The sequence below is a fragment of the Orcinus orca genome, chromosome 9 (assembly GCF_937001465.1).
Source record: "Orcinus orca chromosome 9, mOrcOrc1.1, whole genome shotgun sequence".
NCBI classification, from domain to species: domain Eukaryota; kingdom Metazoa; phylum Chordata; class Mammalia; order Artiodactyla; family Delphinidae; genus Orcinus; species Orcinus orca.
The window spans coordinates 105,071,548-105,097,299 of record NC_064567.1 but is presented as its reverse complement, the minus strand read 5'-3'; the positions used below and the strand labels follow the sequence as shown (position 1 = coordinate 105,097,299).

At 50.5% G+C, this 25,752-nt stretch overlaps 1 protein-coding gene across 6 annotated transcripts; it reads left to right on the top strand.

The window, feature by feature from the left end:
- Positions 1-703: 703 nt before the first annotated feature.
- UPP1 (uridine phosphorylase 1) lies at positions 704-25,752 on the top strand. Of its 6 annotated transcripts, none has more exons than XM_004277944.4 (8): positions 704-841; positions 9,303-9,366; positions 18,618-18,732; positions 20,349-20,507; positions 21,515-21,629; positions 24,204-24,413; positions 24,652-24,798; positions 25,549-25,752. In XM_004277944.4, the coding sequence occupies exons 2-8, from the start codon at positions 9,323-9,325 to the stop codon at positions 25,686-25,688; spliced, it is 930 nt and encodes a 309-aa protein (XP_004277992.1). In that variant the 5' UTR covers positions 704-841; positions 9,303-9,322; the 3' UTR covers positions 25,689-25,752. The 6 variants fall into 6 exon arrangements, with proteins under 6 accessions (XP_004277992.1, XP_049571146.1, XP_049571144.1 ...); XM_049715189.1 differs by having other exon boundaries at positions 24,652-24,850; positions 24,971-25,613; XM_049715187.1 differs by having other exon boundaries at positions 24,652-24,850; positions 24,908-25,613.

Below are 25,752 nucleotides of genomic sequence, written 5' to 3'. Positions count from 1 at the left end.
ACACAACTTGTTTCCAGGTGTCACATTTACCAGGTGTAACTTAACAAATAGGTAAGTCTTTGGTATTTGGTTTTCTGGCTCGTGTGCAGCCTGTTGGAAAGGAAGGAAAAGGAGGCCTTCATCCCCCAGGGGTAGCAGGCCAGTGCCATCCACCGCCCCAGAGAACAGGGCTCCCCGCACCTCCTCCCCCCACCCCTGTCCGGGTACGTGACGGGACAGGCAGCTCTGGCAGGAGACCCGGAGGCAGTTCCGCCGCCTCAGCTGGTGGTTCTGAATGAATGAGTCATTTCCTCCCGGGCCTTCCCCGGTGCCCGGTGCTCCCAGGACCAGGATGGTCCCAAAGGGAAACCCAGCGCACCGCGCCTGGCCTGCCCGGCCCCACTCCTACCCCGGGGCCCAGGGCTCCCCAACTTCATCCTCTCTGCCACTTTCCCCCGGCCCCCCGGCTCGCGCTCGGGGTGGGCCCCGCGGACACCCGGGCTCTGGCATGAGCGGTGACCTCGGGTAGTCACCTCTGTCCCCCACGTCTCTGCTGTCAGGCGGGGAGGAAGCCGCAGGGAGGTGTCGTGGGTGGGGCAACTGGTTTCAATTAGTAACCTGCTGGTCATCCGCCGCCGCCCGCTGCGGAACAAGAAACCAGGCGGGGGTGGGGCGGGGGCGCCGGGAGGGGAGGGGCCCCGGGAGAGGAGGAGGGGCTAGCGGGCGGGCGGGGACCCCCGGGCTGCCCTACTCCACTCGCTCACCGGTAGCTCTCGGCAGGCGTCGGGCGCAACCCGTGGCGGTCCCTGCACGGCAAGTGTCTGCGGCCAGCGTCCTGTTTTCAGGAATCATCGACCTGCCGGTGAGGCGACTCGGGCTCGCGGACGCGGGGCCATCTGCGGGGAGGCTGTGCGTGGAGGGGCGCGGGGAGGATGTGTGTGGAGGGCGCGCGGGGAGGATGTGTGGGGAGGGTGTGCCGGGAGGATGTGTGGGGAGGGTGTGCCGGGAGGGCGGGTGGGGAGGATTGCGCGGAGGGCGCCGTCCGGATGCTGGTCCACCTGGCGGAGGCGATTCGCGCGTGGCGGAGCTGGGCAGGTCTTCCTCAGTCCAAATTGAGCGGGAAGGGAATCGGGAGCATTTGGAACGTCCCCTTCTTGTCGGGGGAGAGGGGAAGTTACGTTTTGGAGAATGAGTGTTACCGTACTTGCAGAGTTCAAATGGACTCAGGTGTGCGCCTTGAGCCAACAGACAACAAAGTGTCACAGCGTAAAATACTGGCGTCGAGGTGTCCGGCAGGTCAAAAGAGAAACTTCAGTCACAGAGTATCTGACACAAATCCCATTTGCAGCGGGGAGCGGGTCCATCTGCAGCTCTTGTACGCAGCAGGCTGTTCTTAAGACTGGCACCTGGGGCAGCCTCGCCGGCTCCGGGGTCGGGGCGTGACCCGGGGACTCAAGGTCACCGGCCCGAAGTCTCCCTGCCCCCACCGCCCTTCCTCCAGGACTGGCGGTCTTTGGCCCTCCCCGCCAGAGGTCAGCCCTGCCCTGGGCGGCTCCCCGCCCATGGTGAATTGCAGAGAAACCCCGTCTGAAATCCAGGTTAGAACAGGGCCATTTCCTGGAAGGCCTTCGAGGCCGGCTCCAGGCGTGGCGACCCTGCGCTCTGCACTCCCCTCGGCTGTTTTCCGTCCTTCTGTCTGCTTCTCCACCACCTTGCCCTGACTAGCCTGGCCTCACTTTGGCCCATCTTTCCCCACTTATTCTGTTTTCCGGGTCAAAGAGACCTTCGGCTCTATTCGTTGGCTGTGACCTTGGCTTTTAAAAGACTTGCGATTTCCCTGAATAGAAAGCTTGTCTCCATCTGGGTTTCCCACCCTGCCAACCCCTCCCATCCTGTCTGCTTTCACTCTGCCAGGCTCTCAGCACTGGGCTCACTCTCCCACTTCTCAGCCAGTCTTCCATGACTTTTTTCCCTTTTCAGAGGCCAAACTGACCTTCTAGTTATCTCTCTACTAGACTCCTTAATTCAGCCAGGTTTATCGGGCATGAATTATAGTCTTTTCTAGGACTTTCAGCCCTGGTGGGCACTGAAGTAACACTTTAGTTGAAACAGACAAAGTAGTTTTTCTTTACATTGGCTTTTGTCCAAGTGGACTTTTTCGTTAATCAAAAAATTAATACAAACTCATTGTTAAAAAAAAAAAAAAAGAACCAAAACTAACATATAACAGAAAGTGAAACTTCCAGCTTTTCCCACTTCTTAAAGGTAAACCCTGAACATTTCTTTCACTTCCTCCCATATACACACACACATTCGCTTTTGAAATACGTTCATTAAAAAAAAAATGTTATGGGCTTCCCTGGTGGCACAGTGGTTGGGAGTCCGCCTGCCGATGCAGGGGACACGGGTTCGTGCCCTGGTCCGGGAGGATCCCACATGCAGCGGAGTGGCTGGGCCCATGGGCCGTGGCCGCTGAGCCTGTGCGTCCGGAGCCTGTGTTCCGCGGCAGGAGGGGCCCCAACGGTGAGAAGCCTGCGTACCGCAAAAAAAAAAAAAAAAGTTATAAACGTTTACACACTTAGCTATATGCCAAAGTAACCCACCTGTCTGAATTTGGTTTAGTGGGTTAAAACTAAAATAAAACAGAACAACAACAAAAACAAAACAAGAAAACCAAAACCAACTGGAGGGTGTTTTGATTTTGCAAAGTTAGTGTTGCTGAGACAGTCTTAAGTAAGGAAGGGGTGGGGTCAAACCAGATAATGTCGTATCTCATGGAAGTAGAACAGGCAACAGAGAAATTGTAACATGCGCCGACAGGCCCACATTAAGAGCTAGAGTGCGAATTTCGGTTCGCACTGTGTTCCCTTCAATGGTGGTTGGGAGGAAGGTGAGCGATGGCCTCCTGTGTCTCAGGTGGAAACAAAGGGTAGTTCTCAGTAATTAATGATTTAAAAAGGAACAAATAGGTCAGGAACAACCAACTGTTCTCGGGCAAGAGAAGTCACCACAGCAAAGACAAGAATCAGTCATAAAGACTCCCCGTTCTGTTTCAAAGGGAAAGATCGGCCTGAAGCACATTCTTGAGCTGTTTTGCAGGATCCAAACCCCTTTAAGCGCCCAACCACCAGATTAACTGGTGCCTAAGGGATGGTGATGCTGACCTTTGGGACCCACAATCAGGTGCCTGGATTTTGTCAATCTAGAGTGACCTTTACCTCTTTTTAATGCTAAAATATCTGCCCCAAGGGTGGGATTGCCGCCATGTTTGCACAGGCACTGTGTGTTGGGGCATGTTGTCCGCTGGGCAAGGGCGTCCAGAACTCCCGTCTACACGGAAGGTCACGTGTGCCCTTTCATGAGTATGCATGTGCCTTTGGCTTAAAGCATCCCCATCCTGCAGCTGGGGAGACGGTGCTTGGACGGCTAGCTCCCTGTCTCCTTCCTTGTCACCAGCAGTAAAGGCTTCTGCTTTAATCAGAAGTACCTGGTGTGTTTATTGGCTCAGCGCCCCAGGCAGTGGGCCCATCGGGTCCCCTAGCAGTCGAGGAGCCTGAGACCCCAGAGACAGGATCAGAGTTCTCTGGGAGGTGGCACCTCCCGGCCGGAATCTAGTGAAACCCTCCTGTTTAGAGAACATGGGGTCCTGGAAAGTGAGAGGAGACACCTTTAGGACACCCGCGGCCCTTGGGACAGTGTTTGTTAGAAGGCATGCTTTCTGAGACAGGCTCCAGGTTGGGGGGTCTCACGCCACTGGTCGGCCGGGCTGTGGGAAAGCCGTCAGCTCTCCTGGAAGCCCTGTCTCTGGACTAGGGCTCACCTGGGACCCTGCTGCCCCCTGAATGACAGAGTGGAAAGTCCATGCTTCTCTAGTACTGGACTCGGCCCCAGGCGCCTAGTTCCTACCGGCGGCCCCGTATCCCCCGGCATTTCTGCCTCGGGTGACGGCTGCAGGCACCTTGTGCAGGAACCCAGTGCCTCTGACGAAACGTCCAACCTCACCCCTTGCTTGGAACATCACACTGTGGCCTTCTTTCCCTGTCCTCCCACTCAACACAGGCATCCCTGGCAGCCTCACCCTGATACCACCTTCCAGCCCTTTGGATTCGCCTCCTGGATGTGGAAGGTGCCACACTTTCCTGTTCTGATTGCATCTCTGCTCACGCTGTGTGCCCTTCAAATCCAACTGCAGGGAGGAAAAGCTTCTATCCTCTTAGATTCAGTTCTTGGGGGACTGCAGGTTAAAAAGACAAAAGACAGATTAGCAAGAGAAAAGACAGATTTTTATTTACATGTGTATGGGAGAGTTCAGAGAAAAATGTGATTTCAGGAGGTAGTTGGAATTTGGGGCTTATATACCATCTTAAAAGAGGGGGTGGGGAGAGCTTCCCTGGTAGCGCAGTGGTTGAGAGTCCGCCTGCCGATGCGGGGGGATGCGGGTTCGTGCCCCGATCCGGGAAGATCCCACATGCCGCGGAGCGGCTGGTCCCGGGAGCCATGGCCGCTGAGCCTGCGCGTCCAGAGCCTGTGCTCCGCAACGGGAGAGGCCGCAGCAGTGAGAAGCCTGCGAACCGCAAAAAAAAAAAAAAAGGGGTGGGGAGAGGCAGAGCGGCACTTCTGGGAGAGAAAATGACAGAAGGGGGAGGGGCCAAAAGGGCACTTAGGGAAACACAGAGGACTTCTGAGAGACAAATGGCCCCTTAGAAAAAGAGATGAGATATAAGATAGGACAATATCTATTTGGGTTTTTTTTCAGAGAAAAGAGTTTTTTCCTAGGAGGGGTGGTGACATGTTTGGAAGTCTCTAGGTTCAGGCAGGTACGGGCTTTCGGGAACTCAAAGTCTTCAGCTCCGAATAGTTGTTATGTGACAGTGGCTTATTCTGGAGCCCTTTGTGTGGATCCAATATACAAACCTCTGACTGTCATTCCCTGCTTCCAGGTTTTCCGAGTCCCCCGGTCACCCCCAGGACGGTGTCACGTTGTCGGTGGTGACACGCGGCTGTCTGGGCACCTGGCCCCTAACCAGCGCCCGAATCCCGTCTCCCCATGCTGAGCTGGCTGAGCTGTTTCTTCTGCACCCTCCACATATCTCATGGGGTTTCACGTCTCCTTGTTGTAAATACCGTTAGTCCTGTCCTCTCTCTGCCACATCTTTTCCTGGCTATTCCTAGTCAGGGACCACTAAGAAACAACCCATTCCTCACGCTGAACTAGATAGACCTCCAGGCGCTGTTTGCACCTTTCCCTGGCTCTCCGTCAGCCGACCTGCATTGGAGCTCATGGTCACTCGTGTTTGCGGCAGTGGACTCCAGCTTCTCAGAGCCCTGGGTCTTTCTCATCTCCCTTCAGATCACACACACCCCAGCGGGTGCGGGTTCTAACCTGAATAGGTACACCTTGAGGAACCAGGACAGCTACCTGTTGGGGATTTGACACATTGGATGACTAATGTGTGCAATGCTTAGCACTTTCTGCTCTCTTACAGATAATACTTAATTAGAAAGGCATTAAGTTACTAAAAAGGTGAACTAAAAGTACCAGGCAAGTGCCCGAATCCCCCCTGGTGTTGCAGCTCCATCCACAGCCACAGGGGCTGAGGCGGGGCAGACAGACCAACCACCTTGAGTCTTTCCTGGTTGGACAGCGCTGCGACGCTAATTCAGTGATGGGGTTTGGCAAGCTGTATTTTCTCCGCCACGGAGGAAACGAAGTGTATGCTCCACAGGTTTCGTCCTGGGATGATGCCCAGGATAGAAGTCTGCTGTATGATGTCAAGCGTGTGTCCTTAGGAAATGCACATACATATTATCTGTTGGAGGAAACAGGTCCAGGTGCATGATAACATTAATTCAGTAAAACAATTGAAAAAGCGGTTGTCAGAAACATTCCCTAAATTCTCTGAACGAGCTCACCTATGAATGGCCTCTCCTAGTTACACTGCACAAGGGCAGTGCTGGACAGTGCCCGCCCTGGGCCTCTGCGTGCAGAGTAGACGGTGGGGCATCCCCCCACGAGTGTTTGTCTATGCCTTAAGTTGTGACCCGGAGTTGAACAGACTGCAGTGGACCCTGGGGGACTCCTTCTCTCCGTGTTAAACCCCAGTGGACCAAACTTGGGCCTTGTTGGTAAAGGGACTGCAGCATCCCCTGGGCCTGTTTCCTGATTCCTTTGACGGTTGGAAAAAATAATGCAGCTTGCTGACTGAAAAAAAAAAAGCACAACCTAACATTTGGGAAGTATGTTTTATGCGGCGGCCTCCCTGAGGACTAGCCCAGCACACAGCCTCTCAGAGAGCTCTGAGGGACTGCTCCGAAGAGGTAAGGGGGGAGCCAGGATAAAGAGGGAGTTTTGCTGAAAAACAAACAAACATGTAATTAAAAGATTACTACTAATCAGAAAAGCAGGCATCTCAATGATTTCAGTGCTATTCTGTGTATGGGAAGATGCAAGAGTCTGGGCTCATGGAAATCATTCCTTTGATGTGCATCTTCACTACCTAGGGCCAGTGTCCTTCTTTTCTCCATCCTGAGTCCCCTCGGGGTGCACCATGAGGGCTGCTGCAGTGGCTGATGGAGGTAACATTCCCTGTTTACAGGAATGACTGGTGCCATTCGTTTGCCTACAAGTTTATGCACTTTTTTTTTTAACTTGAAAATTTCTTCTGAGATTCCACCATTGCCCTGTGCCCCTGCGTGGTTATCACTCCCTTCTTAATCATCACCAGGGTCTCCTTTCACAGCAACGGGGCCCGCTCCCCTCGCTAGTGGCCTCTGGAAGAAGGGGGAGTCTGGGTGAGCAACCAGCCTGCCAGTGAGAGTAGAGTGGCTCCTGGGCTCCCCGTCCTGTTCTCACTGGTCTCAGGGGAAGTAAATTGAGAGGTTCACCCCCTCCCCACCTTTGACCTTTTTCAGTGGGCGGGGTAGGGGGTGGGGTGGGGGCGTGGCCATATCATTGATCCTCCACACCCAGGTCCTTCTGAGAATGAAATGTGGCTCTGGTGACTATACCGGGACTCCCAGGCCAACCTGCCTGTGTGCTCACTCCACCTATAAGTGTCTTAAGATATTTAGTGGGGAAATTTCCAATTAGAACATTGCAAAAGTCTGTGATTTTCTCTGCACAGAGTTGGTTCAGTAAAGCCTTGCTGCCCCCAGGATGAGGCTCAGGCCCAAGGAGGAGTTACTTTGGGGGTGGGGGGTGGGTGGGGTCGCAGCCTGGAGGGGAGCAATCACCTGGCACTGAGAGTACAAGGGGAAGCAGACCCCGAGCAGACTCAGGAAGGAGCCCAGGTCTGGGGCAGCAGAGGGCAAGGCCGAGGCAGGGAAAGCGGTTCTCTGGCTCAGGGGCAGGAGAAGCCACCCGGCCTAGAGAGCAACACTTTCTCTGCAAGGCCAGACAGGAGGTCTTCTCTGTGGCTGAGATTCCTTTCCTGGAAAATAGGGGTTGGGGACCTTCTGGGGTGCACTGTGCACCTCTGATTCAGCCGCTGCCCCGTGGGAAGGCGCCTCTAGCTCTTCCTCTTTCTGAGCTCCCCACCCCCTACCCACAGAGGAAGAGCCAGCAGCCAGGAGGGGACGGATTGCAGGAGGAGGGGACCCCAAGCCCTACTTCATCTCTCAGTGGACAAGGGAGAGCCGATAATGAGGGCTGAGGGCTGGCTTCGCTGGAAGGCACGTCTGCACTTACTGCAGACAGTGAGGTGGATCCCAGAGGGATAGCGGCTGCTGACTGCAGGGTGGAGGTGCCAAGGGCTGCATTTCCTGGAAGCCAGACTTCTTCAGAAGCTGGGCTGTCTGCATCAGTCTGTCTGATGGATGCTGTAAAGGCAAATTATGACTTAAGATTCTGATCACCAAGTACAATTCTACTTTGTTTTCCCTACACTGTCAAGCAATTCTCCACACCAGCCCCTCCACCAGGGGGTCCTACAATCCAACTCAATTCTGACACTGTCTACCTGGGGACAGTGTCAGACCCCAAAGGCTAAGGGCTCAGTCCCATAAGACTGCCCGCCTTCCCCCTCCCACTGCCCCCCATCACAAGTCCAGGTTATCACCTGTGCTTCTGACCCACTGGCTATAGAGAGGAGGTTCCCATAACCCCCCTCCTTGGGTTCAGTCAATTTGCAGTTGACTCACAGGCTGACATTTCCTCAGAAGTGTCCTGTCAATGCTAAGGGAGCATGAAGGCTAGGCGAAGAGAGACAAGGCAGCACTGCAGGAAAATCTGTGCTCCAGACCCAACTATGACAATATGCTTTGGTTTTCAGAATTTGCCAAAAATGGTCAGTATCTAAGTGTAACAGCGGCCATCAACGCTTTTTTCCAAAAAGAGGGCTTTGGGTTTTAGCTTTGTGAGGCTGGTTCTCTGGTAAGTGGCTGGTGAGGTAGCAGGTTGAGAACCTGACCTGGGGATGGGGGAGCTAGCTCCACCGTAGACCACTCACCGAGGTCACCCAGCAGGTGCTCAGGCTCAGCTCTGCGGGCACTGGTGTCGGGTCGGTGCTCTGGTGGCGGAGCCCCAGTAAGAACTGTGGTTGTGTCTCATGGTTTTCCCTTCCTCTGGTTCTGGAGTGGGACCAGGGCAGGGGTTGATCCCTACCTGCCCCAGGTCTTTCCCTTCCCTTCATGGCAGGCCCTCAAGAGCTGGTGCCTTTGCCGGGCCCCTCTCTGCCCCCTGAGCTGTCCTTGAGGCCTGCTGGAGAAGAGTTAAAATTCTAGAAGCGTGAGGCACCCAGGTGTGGTCTGTTGGGTCAAGGCAGTCTTGTCTGAGGGACCAGGAAGTGAAGAAGGGTTTTCTACCAGAGTAGGAGACGCCAACCCAGGCTCGCGTTGGGCACATTTCCGCCAGCTCCTCTCTGAAATTAGCAACCCTCCAGGTCTTATATATGTACGTGTATGTGATGTAAATTTGTTGAGTTCCTCTTGATGGCACTGACCTTCCACAGGTTAGTGTGGCCTTGCTGACGGTCCAAGTGACCTTGGTTCCTACTGGGGGGATCCACTAGTGTTCAACTAATTAAACGAGGAGCCCATTGGACTGAGGTGTCTCTAATGCCGAGGCAGCCTGTGTCAGCACACTGAAATCTAAGCTGTACATGCCTCCAGGCTACAAAATCAAAATGCTATGAACAACCAATCATACAGGCCCCCTGGGCCTCATGCTGCAGCCGTCAGTCACGTCCTCGCTTTGCTTCCACCTTCTCTCCGTCTGCCGCTCCCCTGCTCCCTTGTCAGCCACTGACTCCAATCGAAGTGCGCTCATATAAGCTCCTCAAGTGTTGACTATTACTTCTAACAGACTCTGTGCTGTTTTCTCCTAGGGTCCTGCCTCAGCTGAGGGATGGCCTCGCCAGGGGCTGAAACAGAGAAACCTGGAAATCACAAGTAAGGCTCTGACCTGCATGCTGCTGGGCTCGGGCTCGCTGTGATGACTTTGAGCCACACAGTGTTCTAAGAGCTGACACACGTGGACACCTTGGTTCTCATGTCAGAGCCTGAAGCCTGGAGGACTGACCACTCAGTGGGCATACAGCTGAGCTGGCTGAAGACCCCTGGCACCTGGTGCCAGGGCCGCTGCTCGTAGCCTTGGGATGTTTGTTTCCCAAGGACGTCTGGGCACTTGCGTGGGGTGCCCAGACCTGTGTCCAGTGGGGTTTCTTTACATCTGGACACTCTTCTGAGTCACAGTCCCTGCTTCTTTCCCAGCTCTCTCTTGGTTCTGACCTTTCAATACTTTCCTTATTTCTTTGCAGTTTTTCATTATTCCACTATGTGATTCACATGGCCACTCTTTTATGTATATTTGTGCATTGCTGGTGTTGATGAAAAAAATTACTCAGTAGTTGATCTAAGAAAGAAATGGAAAATTTTATTTGAGCCAATCTGAGGATTATAACCCAGGAGACAGTTTTTCAGAAAGCTCTGAGCATTGCTTCACCCATAAGTAGTCAAAGCACAGTTATATAAGTTTTTGAGACAAAGGGTAATAATACCAAATGATGCGTTACTGACAGTTTACACAATCCAGATCTACATGTACAGAGTAGTGGGCATGGGTCATCATGGCCCCTCACAAGATTAAGAAGGAAGGTTATCTCTTAAGGAGTTGTGACCCTTGATGAGATTAAAAAGGAATGCTGTCTCCTAAGGAGGTCTGGCTAGTACAGATGTACAACCCACACTAAAGGGAAGGGAGGAGATCCAAATGGACAAAGGAAATGTTATGTTTAAATTTTTCTCATTTAAAATTTTAAAATATGAACTTTTTCATCAATTTCCCCCTTCTGATCATTAATCTTTTGATAGGAAGCCTTAGGTGATCAAATATTTGTTCCTTTGATGCCAGGGTGGTTGCTTACCTGCCCTGGGTTCATCATGTCCCTTGATGTCCAGACCTAATAGCCTGCTCCTTTCTTTCCTTTTAAGGGGTTATATTAGTAAGATGTCTGGCAAGGACTGTCAGTTCCAAGTTGTCCAGTAGAAGTTATGCCAATTTAACCTTGCATGTACCTTGTGCTTGTTCATTAATTTATAGTGAGCAATAGATGTGATCAAAATTGACAGTAAAATTAATGTCATTAGTAAGGGTTTAAGCGAAGATCCTCCTAAACCAAAGCATTTTCTTAGTATTTTTACTAAATTTGGAAGATGATCATTCAGAACAGAAATTTGATCCTTCATATGTCATAAGACGAGCTAACAAATATCTTGGCCAAATGGTCATACCACTGGAAAACTGATAGAAACCCAGAGTCCTCATATTAAAGGCAGATTGGCAGGGGTTGTTTTCAAGGATACCTGCAGGTGAACTTAAGCCCAAGGGAAAGCAACTATGCATCTTCCTAACCAACCCAGGGAAAGCCAAGGCCATAAACTTTTCTGTAGGTCTACTGAGTCCTGTTAAGAGATACCCAATATTTAACATCTAGTGAAAAGGAGTATTTATGGCCAAGTTCAGAACAGGTGTCATTAAATTGGCCAGATAGGATGGTCTCACTTAGTGATATTGGTGATAATGTTAGCTTGAATGGTGCTGATAGTGTTGGTCTTAGTGGAAGTCTAAGAAGGCCCGATATGGTCCCTTCCAAGGTGGCTGTAAAGAGTCCTTTATCTGATATCTTTTCCCGTATGCATAATCCCCTGGTTGCAGGTCATGGCACATGTGATCTTCATCTGAAGATAGATGACTGAGATAAGTTTCAGAAACAAACTCTACAGTAATGTAACATAGCAACAAGGAATCATCTGAGAAGTGAGTCTGAGGCAGTAAATACAGACCTCAGTTAACAATTATCAGGTAATTAATTTTATTACCTGATAAAGCTACTGGGAACCCAGGAGTTCCCAATTTCTGGAGAGATCAGGTAGAAAGAAAAGATAAATGTCTCAATTCCACTTACAAGGGAGTAATTTACCCAAATTGCTGTAAGTCATAATTAGCTTGAGGGGAAGAGTTTCCTTATATCTGGAAAACAGATTCAAAAACCACCAACCAGGGAATTAATTCCCTGGTGGTCCAGTGGTTAGGACTCTGTGCTTTCACTGCAGGGAGCACGGGTTCAGTCCCTGATTGGGGAACTAAGATCCTACAAGCTGCACAGCGTGGCAGAAAAAGACAACAAAACAAAACCCGGAAAACAACCACCAACCAGGGATTGAACCCAGATCCCCACAGTGAAAGCACCTAGTCCTAACCACTGGACCACCAGGGAATTCCCAAAAAGTCCTTTCTATGAACCTTTTTGAAGATGAAGCAGTCTATAAATGACAAAAGACTTAAAAAAGCAAGGTTAAAGATCTGATTACAATGCAATTGTCAAAGAAACTTGGTTATTGCTTTGTCATACAACATTTTAAGACAAGAACTAGAATTATGACTATAAACATTTACCAGGACATACCAGATTCTTAGGAGCTCCATATAATTTCTAGAATATGTATATTAATAATATTTACCCATACAATATAACCTAAGAAGGTTTATCACCACTCATTTGACAATGCTTCCCATGTAATTTAACATACCAAATAAGCCTAATTAGTTTAATATTCCTCTCTCTGAGATGCTTCAGGGGTCCTCTCTGAAGAACCCCAAAGTTAGCTAGAGGTCAAAAGAACTTCAGGGAGAATTTGATATTTGGGAGTTTGTCAAAATATCAAAAAAGGTTTAAAACACTTGGTCAAATAGGATATAGGTCACTGAGGAACAATACTTAATTCACTTAACCAAAGTGACAATAAAATATTTCACAAGCAAACACAGCTCACTTAAAAGGCAAAGAGGGCTTCCCTGGTGGCGCAGTGGTTGAGAGTCCACCTGCCGATGCTGGGGACGCGGGTACGTGCCCCAGTCCGGGAAGATCCCACATGCCGCGGAGCGGCTGGGCCCGTGAGCCATGGCCGCTGAGCCTGTGCGTCCAGAGCCAGTGCTCCGCAACTGGAGAGACCACAGCAGTGAGAGGCCCGTGTACCGCAAAAAAAAAAAAAAAAAAAGGCAAAGAAACTTACATAATCCATTACCAAAAGCAACTCAATGTTCCAAGAAAACTTTATTCTCTTAACAGAGAGAAAACCAAACTCCAGTCTTGCATCAGCTACTCTTAATAACAAATGTATTTAATTCAATTCAATGCAATCCTAGCCTCACCACACACAGATCTCTTTTCTCAGTGTTCCCTTTTCCACACACCTTCCATAATGTTCTGTCTTTTGTCCCTTATTTATTGATTATGCAGAAAAAAACAGCTCTAGGACAGAATTAATTTCTTTCCGTTGAACAAAATGATTTCCATTCCTCATACCTTCTTTGGCTGAAAACATGTCTCCTACTTTCCTTGCATACTGAAATGTTTCCCTTATTATTTTAGTGGCTTTAGTTACATATATATTATAATTCTTAACCTTAAAACCTAGTATCCAGCAGAAACTAACAAATAGGCAATTATGAACTGTCTTTTACATTAGCATCCCAAACATTATCATCCCACACATTAGCAAAGGTATACATACTATTTACCATTTCTAGAAAACACATGGTTTTTTTTCTAACAGAAAATGTCTTAGTGTGTCACCAAATATATTTTTATTAATAGTCCTAAATATCTTTAGTTTCTCTGTAAAAGGAAGCTTATGTTCAGTAATTAATGTTTCAGTATCTTATTGGGAAATAAATTCTGGATAGTCATTGAATTCCCATCCTTTAACTTTATCTAACAAAACTCTAAAGTTTCAAGTTATCTAAATCTGGAGAGACTATTTTTAAGCAGACATTCCTAAAACATAATTCTTCCTTTAGAGTTTACACCAAAACTCTCATCATTTCCATTTAATTCACTTAAAAGTTTAGCATACCAAGTCATTTCTCTTGCTGACAAATTTTGTAACAGGAATAATAAGATCTTATGTTATTTCTAGTGAACCTGGGTACAGTAAGAGTATTATACTTAATGTTGGTGACTGTAAAGACATGTCTGTATTAATTAAACCATTTGCTTTCATTAAAATTAATTTTAATGAAATTAAAATTAATCCTAGCTCACAGGATTCTGAAATTCATTCGAGATAGTTTCTTTTATATTTCTAGGTATGTATATAAGTAGCAGCTAACTTCCTTTAAGCCAATTAAATAGAGCTCTTATACAAATTAATTTTGGCAATACTACACATCGACAATACAGTTAGACACATACAGACACACAGACAGAGACCCCGTGGTTCCCAGAGTTCCGCAATTTCAGCCCTGAGTCAGGAATGATAATAGAAATCCCTTCAGTTACAAAAGAAGTTGGATTCAGATTGGTTTTCTGGCAGATGCAACAGGGTTGCCTGTCTAGAGGGCCAAACCCTTTTTACTAATATTTATGAAGAAGACACTTAAGATTTGCGTGTCTTTGACAAGTCAAGTTCCAAATTACCTATCTCTTGTTTTTTTCTCTGGATAAGAGTTGCTTTCCTGAAATCTGCATTTTAAAAAGATTGCAAATCGTTCTGGAGGTGATCAGGTAGAATATTTGCATCTCAAAGGCATAGAGGGAGAAAGGCAAGTTCCTCCTAGGAGGACTTTGTTCCCTTAAGGCCAGGAGTTTTTTTTTTCTTCTTCAATGCCTACAAGCCTCTGAAGATAAATAGGGGAGGATTTTGGAGTGGTGAAAGGTTTGGTAAGCTTTGAGATGTTTCTGAAGGCACACCTCAGGTCCTGTAAAGACTAGATTTGTAAAACAAGGGCAGCTGTTTTTCATTCCTCAAAGAATTGGGTGACCTTCTCAGTGTATCAAAGGACTGACATGCCCATTCGTGTATGTTGGAATGTTTGACTTTCCCTCACTTAGCTTAGGGGAGAAATCCCCCAACCCCCCCCAAAAAAATTCCTGTCAAGCTCTGAGTATCAGCTCTGGTCAGTTTAGTCAGACCACAGACCAGTGCCCTCCCATCTTGGTAATCCGTTCACAAAAAATTTGAGGATCCTCCCTGGCTTTAAGAAATTCTTTAACTATGGCCCTCAGTTCCAACTTTTTGAGACAAAGGGTTGTATGTCAAATGATGTGTTGCTGACAGTGAACACAATCTAGATCTACAGGTACAAAGTGAGTAGTGGGTCATGGGTCGTCATGGCCCCTCACAGGATGAAGAAGGAAGGTCGTCTCCCGAGGAGGTCTGGTTAATGCAGATGCACAATCTACAGTAAAGTGTGTGTGTGTGGGGGGGTGGCGGAAACAGGCAGAGAACAATTTTATATTTAAAATGTTCTCATATTGCCCTAAAATACAAATTTTTTTCATCACTGGAGAAGCAAGAATTTGATGTCTTAATCCCAATTCCTACATGGACTTGAAATCCACTACTTTTCCCAGTTTCCTCCCCACCCACCTCTGCTGGGGTTCCCTGGGAGACCCCATCCTTGGGCAGTGGCCTCTCCTGGTTCTGGTGGCCTCTTGCCTTGATGATGTCCAGGGCCGTATGCTGCCCTCTGGGAACCCAGCTTAGGGCTCCTTGGTTCTCTTCTGGGAGGTCCCTCAGGAACTGCTCTGGATACTTGCACGTGTGGGTCACCTAATTTCACACGGACACCTGTCCCCCCCTTTCCTTCCCCATGGGTTCTGAGGTCCATTTTCAAGTTTTGGAGCTGCCCTGAGAATAGCACTTGCAGAGAGAATTTTTAATTGCACTAGTAGGATCGCTGGTGCTTCTTTTTTTTTTTTAATAAATTTATTTTTGGCTGTGTTGGGTCTTTGTTGCTGCGCGCATGCTTTTTCTAGTTGCGGCGAGCCGGGGCTACTCTTCGTAGTGGTGCGCGGGCTTCTCACTGCGGTGACTCCTCTTGTTGCTGAGCACGGGCTCTAGGTGCGCAGGCTTCAGTAGTTGTGGCTCGTGGGCTCTAGCGTGCAGGCTCAGTAGTTGTGGCTCACGGGCTTAGTTGCTCCGCGGCATGTGGGATCTTCCCCGACCAGGGCTCGAACCCATGTCCCCTGCATTGGCAAGTGGATTCTTAACCACTGCACCACCAGGGAAGTCCCTCCCTGGTGCTTTCAATCATTGACAAGCAAACACGCCCTGTCCCCACTTTCCGAGCCCCTCCCCCCCGCCCCTCCCTGCCCCACCCCCCTTCCCGGGTTGAGGATCCTGGAGGCTGGCTGAGCGGGTGGTTGAAACGAAGGCTGGAGAAGGGAGGCCTGGCGTCAGGTGCCCTGGATGTGACTCCACTGAGCAGTGACCCCTCCCCGTTGGTTAGTCATTATCTTCCCCTCCCTCCGTCGTTTTATGGTCAATACCAGCTTGTATGGTCCACCCTCCAGAGGCCAGCGTGTCCTGTGAGGAGCCCTGAAGTCCAGCTCATGAGCACAGCCTCTTATTAAAGGTGTGACCCTGAGCCTTTACGACGGGGACTGGTAGAACCTAGCCTCTGTGGCAGTTGTGGTGTCGAATGACTTATACGCACCACCACTAATGGCATGGTTTCCACCGCAGTTGAATGTCTTCCACCCTGCTGCTCTCTGCATCCCTTCGGCCTGGCACAGGGCCTGATGCGTGCTTGTGTGAGATTCAGCTGAGGGTCCCCCTCCTCCCTGCCGCAGAGCCCCTTCCTCGTTCTCTGCCAGTCCCTTGAGCGTGTGGCGCAAGATGTCTGGGCCAGTTTGTCTAATGGTCAGTCGTGTTGTCCCTTCCCTGCTGATAAACTCCTGGAATCAGAAGCCGAGTTTCATTCATTTTGCATCTCACCCGTTTCTTTTACAGAGTAGGTGCTCAATGAATATTTGTTAAATGAATAAAGTGACAGAATAAAGCAAGGTAAAGTCACTTGACATCGTGTGTAGACTAGAAAAATAGTTTTCCAAGTAATATGTCTGTGACTTGTTATTTTAAAATCCTTTAAAAAGTGGAGTTTAATCTATAAAAAATTGAATCACTGTGTTATAGACCTAAAACTAATACAATACTGTAAGTTATCTATACCGCAGTAACAAAAATACTTGTTCTATTCACTGTTACGTGTCCAATTTACATATTTTAAAATCCTTGTTGGTCTTCACAGTTACGCCATATTTCCTTCTCCTCTTCCTGGAATGAAAGAGGAAGGAAACGTTTTCTATTTTGAAATATGACACGAAGTTGTTTTATCTCATTCTGTTTCGTCAGTTCCAATGCTCAGCCGTTAGCCCTTCTATTTGTACTCTTTGTTCATAACATCCTGAAGGAGAACAAGAACCGTAATTACAGTAAAATATTTGTCTTTAAAGGAGCTTCAGATGCTCTGGCTGTGTTATGACTTCAGAATTTCAGCTTGGTCTGGAGAACTGGATTTGGTCCCTTGAAAAGAGACCTCCCTGCCCCAGGAGAGTAAGCCTGGTCAGGACTGGTCGGGGTCCAGTGCAGACTCTGGCTTGGGCAGGTTGCTTGCCTCTCCTGAGGGAGACTCTCGCATCCCTGCCCCGGTGCCAACAGCACAGTCTGCTAGTGGTCCTGCTGCCAGTTTAGTGATGAGCTCAGGGTGTTGGCCAGTCCACCAGCACCCTCCCCTTTAGAAAAAGATCTGTCTCTCTTCAGGATTTTGTTCGCATCTTTTCTACATCAGCCTTTTGAGACTGTTTGCCTGTGAGTTAACTTGGATGCCATTCTAGGGAAATCGGAGGGAAATGTGAGAAGCACGAAAGTAGGAAGCGAGGAGATGCAGGAGAGAGAGAAGCAGGTGCCCTCGGTCTGGAGCCTGGGCATCTACGGTTGATGACCGATGGACTCCAGAGAGAATAGGTGTTTACAAATCACAGGCAGCTGAGAACTTCTCTTCCCATATGGTTTTTTTCTCACAGAGTTAGACTGAGAAGGAAATGTGATCCGTGGGTTCGGGGCGGAAAGTGTGACTCTGAAGGAAGAAACAGCAAGTCTTGATTGCTGGGGACCCAAGGCTGCTTCCCTCTGTGCCACTGGCATCTGGCAGCTGTGAGTGGAGTCAGGAAGGCACAGCTGTGGAAGGAGGCGTGTCTAAGGCTGGAGACGCAATCTAGACCTGGGCATCGTGTTTGTAAATAAAGTTGTATTGGAACACATCCACACTCATTTGCGTGTTGTCTGTGGTCACTTTCATGGGCGAACAGCAGGGCTGAGAAGTGGCAACAGAGCCCCTATGAACTGCAAGGAAAAAATATTTACTATCTGGCCTTTTATGGGAAATGTCTGCTAACCCCTATTGCAGGCCAGCAGCGTGCTGTCCACGAGAAATATAATGTGAGCCACACAAAGTTTCTAGCAGCCGCACGGAGAAAAACCAAAATGAAAAGGTGTCTTGTCTTATTACTCCCTTTGGACATTGTACCAGCGAAGTGCTGGCTAGTGAAACAAAACGAAAAAGCAAGGCCTCAGATTGGAAAGGCTATCTCTGGGTGGGAGAATTAGAGGCTATTTTTCTTCTTCTCATCCATCCATATTTCCTGTGATAAATGTATTATTTTTATCCATTTATTTATTTATTCTTTTTTTGCGGTACGCGGGCCTCTCACTGCTGCGGCCTCTCCCGTTGCGGAGCACAGGCTCCAGACGCGCAGGCTCAGCGGCCACGGCCCACGGGCCCAGCCGCTCCGCGGCACGTGGGATCTTCCCGGACCGGGGCACGAACCCGCGTCCCCTGCATCGGCAGGCGGACTCTCAACCACTGTGCCACCAGGGAAGCCCTATTTTTAAATTGAAGCCAAGTTTATATGTTGAATGAACCTGGGTTGGGTAGCAACTGGCTACATGCTTTATATGGGATGATTTGGCGTTTTGATCTTTTTTTTTTTTTTTTCTTTTTGTGGAGCCTTTCGACTTCGGGGATCTTAGTTCCCTGACCAGGGATTGAACCCGTGCCCTTGGCAGTGAGAACGTGGAATCCTAACCACTGGACCGCCAGGGAATTCCCATGATCTTTGTGCTTTTTTGGTGTTCTTCTGAGTTCTTCCTGATCATCCTCCAAAGAAGCCCTGGGTGTGAAGAGCGGGTGAGGGGAAGGAGAGAGGGAGGAACGGAGAGAGTGTGGGAACCTCTGCAGGCTGGGATCGGCCTGCCCGCTGTGGCCCATGCGCCTCGCTGGCACAGGGTGTCGCTGTGGTCCTACCGGCCCCTGGACGCTGGTTCTCTAAACTGCCTCCTTTCCTGTTTTGGGACAGCGACTTTGTACAGCTTTGCAATCCCCACGTGGCTGCAATAAAAGAAGATGTCCTCTACCATTTCAGCCTTAGCACCAGCACGCACGACTTCCCAACTATGTTTGGAGACGTGAAGGTAAAAGCAGGGGTTTTGATTCTGGGCATTTGCCCCAAGATTACCCCCCTTTCAGGTGACACAGGTAGACTGTGCCACACAGGGCGGAGGTGACAGAGGACAGGCTCTTGAAGTTATATGTTGATCGGATTTTTGCAAATTGTTACCTTTCAAGAATATGAACTGTTGAGTGAAAGAAAACTATCACAAAGACGTATTGGTTCCTATAATTGAAACAATGTAAAATAAATTTCCTAATGCTTCACTGAGAGACTAGAAAGGAGCAGACACTAATCCTTTTCTAGGGGAGCAAGGGATACCCAGGAGGGGCAGTCGCATGTGTCTGCTGTCTCTCATTTAAGATGCACATCCATCTGTTTAGCTAGTTTGGTCCTGACTTATCCTCGCAGAGGACTTTTAAAGTGTCTAATCCCTGTGTGGAAAAGTGGGCTAACGTTTAGAAGTCAAAACTGAAACAAGCCAGTGACCCTAGATCCGGGGCTGCCTCCTGCGATCGTAAAGTCATAACCAGGTTACATCCTGTCAGCCACCCAGATCTTTTGTGCTGTTCGTTTCAAACCGAGGGACGACTTTCCACGTGTCGTTGTCTTTTTGTTTTTAAATTTTTATTGGAGTCTAGTCGATTTACAATGTTGTATTAATTTCAGGTGTACAGCAAAGCGAATGAGTTATACATATACACATATCCACTCTTTTTTAGACTCTTTTCCCATGTAGGTCATTATGGAGTATGGAGTAGAGTTCCACGTGCTATACAGTAGGTCCTTAGTAGGTATCTGTTTTATATACAGTAGTGTCTATATGTCAATCCCAATCTGTCAATTTATCCCTTCCCCTCCTTTCCGTGTGTTCTTAATTCATTCCGTTTTCATTCTCTCCTTAAGTTTAACCTGTAATTTTTTCTAGGCTACAGAATTTTTCCTTTTTATGTTAAGAGGCTAATAGCTATTTGATCACCAAGTCCTTAAGACTGGTTTATTCACCTGTTTTTCTTTTGACGCTTTCACGTACGACACTTTGCAGATGAAGGTTCTACTCCTCTGAGAGCCACCTGCTCACCGCACAGCTGCGACTCCCCGAGCCCCCACTGGCCCCCGGCTCTTTCCACAGGTTGGCCATTTGGGCCTCTGCCAGCCAGTGAAACAGCAGTTAGAAGCCCATGTTACAGATGGGCTGTGGGGCCCTGGTTGCACACTGAGAGGCCCGCAGCATCTGATTCCAAACGCCGGCTCTCTCCAGTGCAGTGGGCTGCTGTGCACACGATACGCGGAGCCTGGGCAGGCGTGGAGCCTGGGCTTTCCTGCTGGAGAGGGCGAGGGTGTGGTTGTCCTGGCTTGTGTAGAGCTGATTGCTCTGCACTGTTGGGGCCTCTTGCACTGAGCTGTGAGTCCATGAACGAGTGCTTCTTAAACTCAAGGGAGTGTCAGAATCAGCAGGGGGCTCCTTAGTGAACACATTGCTGGCTCCCCAGATGCGGGGGGGCCAGGGAAGGGACCTGCATTTCTAGCAAGTTCCAGGAGATGCTGCCGCCGCTGGCGGGGGGCACTTTGAGGACCCCTGCTGTACAGACGGGGTGCAGTGCCTGTGCTGATTGGGGCTCTGTTCTCTGTCTGCAGTTTGTGTGTGTTGGGGGAAGCCCTTCCCGGATGAAAGCCTTCATCAAGTACATCGCCGTGGAGCTGGGCCTTGACCACCCAGGTGCAGAGTATCCCAACATCTGTGAGGGCACCGACCGCTACGCCATGTTTAAAGTGGGTCCGGTGCTGTCGGTCAGCGTGAGTACCTGCCCTCGTGGTGGGCTCAGCCCTTGGCTCTGCAGGCCCCATCCCCGCCCTGCACACAGCCTGACAGAGGAAACAGGAGTCGAGGAGAGCCTGGGGCTGGGCTGCAGAGGTAGTGGAGACCGTCTCCAGGAGAGACAGATACACACGTACAAACACACGCGCACACCCACCCAGCTGTGCGCACACAGTGAGCACCCAGGTTGGAGACCCGGGAAGATGGTGCTCAGCCTGGACCAGGGCCACGAGGAGAGCCGGGCACCAAGTGGTCCCCACACCATCCGCCTGTGTTGCTTCACACACATGCGATTCAGCAATGGGTGAACACAGAAACCTCTGGTGTTCTCGTTTTCCAGTTTTGGTTCCCTTTGCAGAGGAGAACATTTTTAGAGGAAGTGCTGCCTTACAGTAAGGCTGCCCCTGAGGCTGGGACAGGGGCCCAGCCGTCTGGGCAGCTGAGACGTCTGGTGGTACTAACCAACCGCAACACACCCAAGAGTAAGACGTAATCCATGGAAGCACTTCCCACAAGTGAGACTGCAGGACGAACACGTTCTCCAAAGAGGGCTTGGCCTCAGGGGCAGCTCCTGGCAGACGTGGCACCGGGAGGGCCTCTGAAGAAGGGCGGTTTTGGAGATGCGGAGGTGGAGGAAACGGCACAGGCAGAACCGCGGCGGTGGAGCCACCAGCCAGTTACCGAGTTTGGCTGCGGCAGAGCGTGTGGAGAAAAGGGAAAACGTGTGCGGGGCTTCCCACGCCAGGGGATGTCTGTTACCTAGCAACAGCAGCCTTCTGGTCCTCAGCTGCCATCTGTTCCACGTGGTGTGGATCAAAGGGGTCATCCATTCGACAGCTTCGTGCAAACCTTTACACTTCCCCAAGTGTTCGGTTTTTAAATGTACGTTAGGAAGTTCATCTGCTTTACCACCCGTTAGCAATGCAGCACAGAACACACAGAGGTGCTACCAGAGCGTGACGCTGGCATTTCTCCCTGGTTCTAGCACGGGATGGGCATCCCCTCCATCGCCATCATGCTGCACAAGCTCATCAAGCTGCTGTACCACGCCCGGTGCTCCGACGTCACCCTCATCCGCATCGGCACCTCTGGCGGGATAGGTTAGTGTGCAGAGCGCCACTGGGACCCGGGTGGGCAGCGTGGGGACCCAGAGCTCCTCCCTGGGCCGTGCCCAAGGAGAGCTCAGCAGCAGCAGGCATTTTGTTATTTTTTTCTGGTCCAGCTACTTCTCCCAACCCATACCCCAGAAATAGGCACAGAAAGGCACCAGGCCACGTGCACCCGAAAACCCGTCCTTTTGGAGTTATACAACGTGTGCCTTCTTGTTTGCTTGATTCTCTTTTAATTCTTGCTAATCCCTCTTTTCTCTGCCTTTCTCCTTCACTTTGCTCACTCCTCTTTATTCCTGCAAAGATGTGAAGCACCTTATGAGAAAACCTACAGGAAAATCAAAGGGGGAAGAGACAGATGCAATACAAAATTAAGAAGTGTCCTTAAGTTGCCTAAAAGCCCTCCCGTTCGCAACATAATTTTTTTAACATCGCAAAGACAACAAAGAAAGAAGAGGATGCAAGGAGAAAGTAAAACGCTAAACATCATGTTGAGTTTTCAGCCAAAGTCTTTGAGGCAAACGTGTTTTACTCTGATGTCCCACCTCTGGGCCGGTTTTTCTGTGGAAAACTGGGTTCTAGTAATTCTCGCTCCCGCTGAGGAGCTGGGAGCTGCTGGAAGGAGGTCTGCTGTCATCAGCCTGGCCTCTGTGCATTTGTTTCTGACTGCCTAGACCTGACCTCCCCTGCATTTATGGTAATTCGAAAATTTAGGTTTTCTCGCTGTGATAGAGGATCGCTGTAGGTCCTAAATCTTCTCAATACGTTATCTCATTTTTCTTTTCACTATATAGACAGATTGATGGTTAACATCCGTGTTTGCAGATTGTAATTCAAAGTTGAAAGGAGTTGTTCTCGGGAAAACACCCCAATGACCACGAGCTCCCAGGCTGTGCACACTTAGTCTGTGATACCATCGACCCAACGGACTCGTGGCTGTGCACATCGCATCAGCGTGGGCGAGGAGCTCCAGCAAATCCTTCCTGGGTTCTTGCTTTGGAGGGATTTTAAAATCAATAATCAGAGAGAGAATTCTGGAGGGAGTAGGGTGGATTTTGAATCTCCCAAAATTGCCCCATAAAAATGGAGAGATCAACTAGAGAGCCAGACCCCAAACCCCCGACAACAGTGTGACATGGTGTCCCCACAAATCCCAAAATAGGAACAGTGGGTGGCTGGCATGGGCCGCCACTCGGGAGGGAGAACTGGGTGACTCCAGCGTTTCTGTCAGATGTGAGAATTCTGAAATGGCCAACAGGTATCCCGGGAAAGGGCAGGGCCTGTGTGAGGAAGAGCAGCTGACGCTGGGAGGGGTCCTGCGCCCTCCAATTTGAGGTCTGAAGTGGCTTGAAAATTCTAGGCCCCATGAGTTCATGAAAGCCGCCATCTGAGCTTTTCTCCAGGTCCACACTCGGTGTGGGGAGACACCTGAGGAGAGCCTACGTTGACCAGAACAGGGACAAAGCAGCGAGGGAGAGAAAGTCCAGATGAACATGCAGGGGGCAAGCAGAGCCAGAGCTTGGCAATTGGCCACGTTTTTTGTTTTTTAAACTAAAGTAGAGACACAATTTATACTTTTTTTTTTAATTTTATTTATTTTTGGCTATGTTGGGTCTTTGTTGCTGCGTGCAGGTTTTCTCTAGTTATGGCGAGAGGGGGCTACTCTTCCTTGGGGTGCACAGGCTTCTCATTGTGGTGGCTTCTCTTGTTGTGGAGCACAGGCTCTAGGTACGCAGGCTCGGTAGCTGTGGCTTGTGGGCTCTAGAGCGCAGGCTCAGTAGTTGTGGTGCACGGGCTTAGTTGCTCCACGGCATGTGGGATCTTCCCGGACCAGGGCTCGAACCCGTGTCCCCTGCACTGGCAGGCGGATTCTTAACCACTGTGCCACCAGGGAAGCCCATGGCCATGTTTTTTAATGTTTCATGAGAGCGGCTGACGTGGGGCTCTGGGACAGATCTCCTGGCTCCTTCCTCCTCCCTAAATGTTTAGGAAAACCAATATCACATTAAAGTAAGTAGTAGTGTAGTAGTAGGAAAGGCTCCTGGTCAAATCCCATGCAAAGTTATTACAAAACCAAAGAGCAAGGAGCAGAGTAACGTCTGTACAATCTTGGAAACGCCCAGGGAGGCACAGGAAGCAGGACCTCCGGTGGGTCAGTCCTGGAGGGAAGCCAGGGTGTTAAGAGCTGGTGACCGCAGGAGCCAGGTTTGGGGTGTCCCAGTGTTCCTTACTCAAAACCTGAAATAATAAGGTACAAAACAGGGACCAGCTGAACACATACTGGTAAAGGGAGCCCCAGACAGTTCCAGCAGCGACGGAAAGACGCTGCTCTGTGGGGATGGGCCGCCCATCAATTTCACTTTCTTCTTCGCACTTTTCTGTATTTTCTGCAGCGTCTACACATTCATTACTTTACCTTCAGGAAAAAAAAAATCTGGTGCTGAAAAGAGATCCTTACCTATTTCTTTTTAGGGTATGACTGACCCTTCAGTGTTACAGTGCGTGGACGGGGCCCTCCCCTCCCTAACCGCCCCTTGCAGCCGGGACACCCGCTTCTTCCTGCAGTTCTGGAGCCCGGCTCCGTGGTCATCACCCGGCAGGCGGTGGACGGCTGCTTCAAGCAGGAGTTCGAGCAAATTGTCCTCGGGAAGCGCATGGTCCGGAACACGCACCTGGACGATCGGCTGGTGCAGGAGCTGGTGCGGTGCTCCGCGGACCTGGGCGAGTTCCCCACGGTCGTGGGCAACACCATGTGTACCCTGGACTTCTATGAAGGTGAGGAGTGCGCTGGTCTCCCGCCCGGGGGTCCGCACCGCTGTGGGCCTGCGTCTCAGCACCGGTTCCCTCGCGGGCCAGTGGGTCGAGGACAGGCGGGGCCCGTCGGGCTGGAAAGCATCTCTGTCTGGGGGGCGGGGAGGGCATGCAGTAGGCGCTTACTGAGTGCCCGGGGGTGGGGGGCGGTGGAATGGGAGGTGGGCGCTCCCGGGCCAGCATCAGCTCTCCACGTTCCCAGGGCAAGGCCGCCTGGACGGGGCACTCTGCTCCTACGCGGAGAAGGACAAGCAGGAGTACCTGCGGGCGGCCTACGAGGCCGGCACCCGCAACATCGAGATGGAGTCGTCCGTATTCGCCGCCATGTGCAACGCCTGCGGCCTCCGAGGTGGGTCCCTAGGCCGCAGCTCCCCCAACTGCCCCCCATCCCCCCCACCCCCGTCCTCCCGGGCCCCGCCCATCGCCAGCCTTGTACTTGCACACGCCCTGCCCCCAAGGCATGTTTCCTCCCAAGCCCCGCCCATCGCCAGCCTTGGCCTTGCACCCGCCCTGCCCCCAAGGCGCGTTTCCTCCCGGGCCCCGCCCATCGCCAGCCTTGGTCTTGCACCCGCCCTGCCCCCAAGGCGTGTTTCTGGACCCCTGCGCTGGGACCTCCTTGGATTGTCACGTGGTCCAAGGCAGGGTCCTCAGTGTCTCTGCAGGGATTCACGTGCCACTGAGAGGCCAGAAAGATGAGAAAGTCCCCCCTTCGGGTCTGGGCAGGCTTCGCTGCTGACTCTACAATGAATCTGGCCTTCAAAGATCTTTGGATTTCTGAATTGGGGCTAATCCACCGCAGTTCCTGGCCTCACCCTTCGAGGTCCAGCTCTGCCTTCCGGAATACCGCTTTCACGTCACCTTGCCTTTCAAGGCAGTGCAGGGCCCCCCGAGCTGGTCCTGGGGTTTGCTTGGGAATCTCTGGGAACAAAGGCAGGCAAGGATAAGGACAGAACAGGATAGTGTGGCCCCCTGAGCTTTTTCGTGTTCTCCGTCTATCAGAAGCCACTGTCGGCCCCTTCCCTTGAGGCCTGGACACTGGTCTCTGTGAGCTAAGCTAGAATCCCGCTCTTTGCACTGACCTGGCGTTTGCTCTTTGCAGCGGCCGTGGTGTGCGTCACGCTCCTCAACCGCCTGGAAGGTGACCAGATCAGCAGCCCCCATGAGATGCTGGCCGAGTACCAGCAGCGGCCCCAGCGGCTGGTGGGCCACTTCATCAAGAAGTGTCTCGCAGCAGCCTGAGGTCCCCACATCTCCAGACATGAGCGTTGGTGTTTGCAGCAAATAAAATCATTGCCACAATCTC

What these genes read in the sequence shown, in the direction of transcription:
- UPP1 (XM_049715187.1), top strand. Translation starts at nt 9,323, where the DNA reads ATGGCCTCGCCAGGGGCTGAAACAGAGAAACCTGGAAATCACAA. An exon ending in GAGAAACCTGGAAATCACAA is followed by an intron (nt 9,367 to 18,617) that starts GTAAGGCTCTGA and finishes GTTTTGGGACAG; the next exon opens with CGACTTTGTACAGCTTTGCA. An exon ending in CCCCCATCCCCCCCACCCCC is followed by an intron (nt 24,851 to 24,907) that starts GTCCTCCCGGGC and finishes CCTGCCCCCAAG; the next exon opens with GCATGTTTCCTCCCAAGCCC.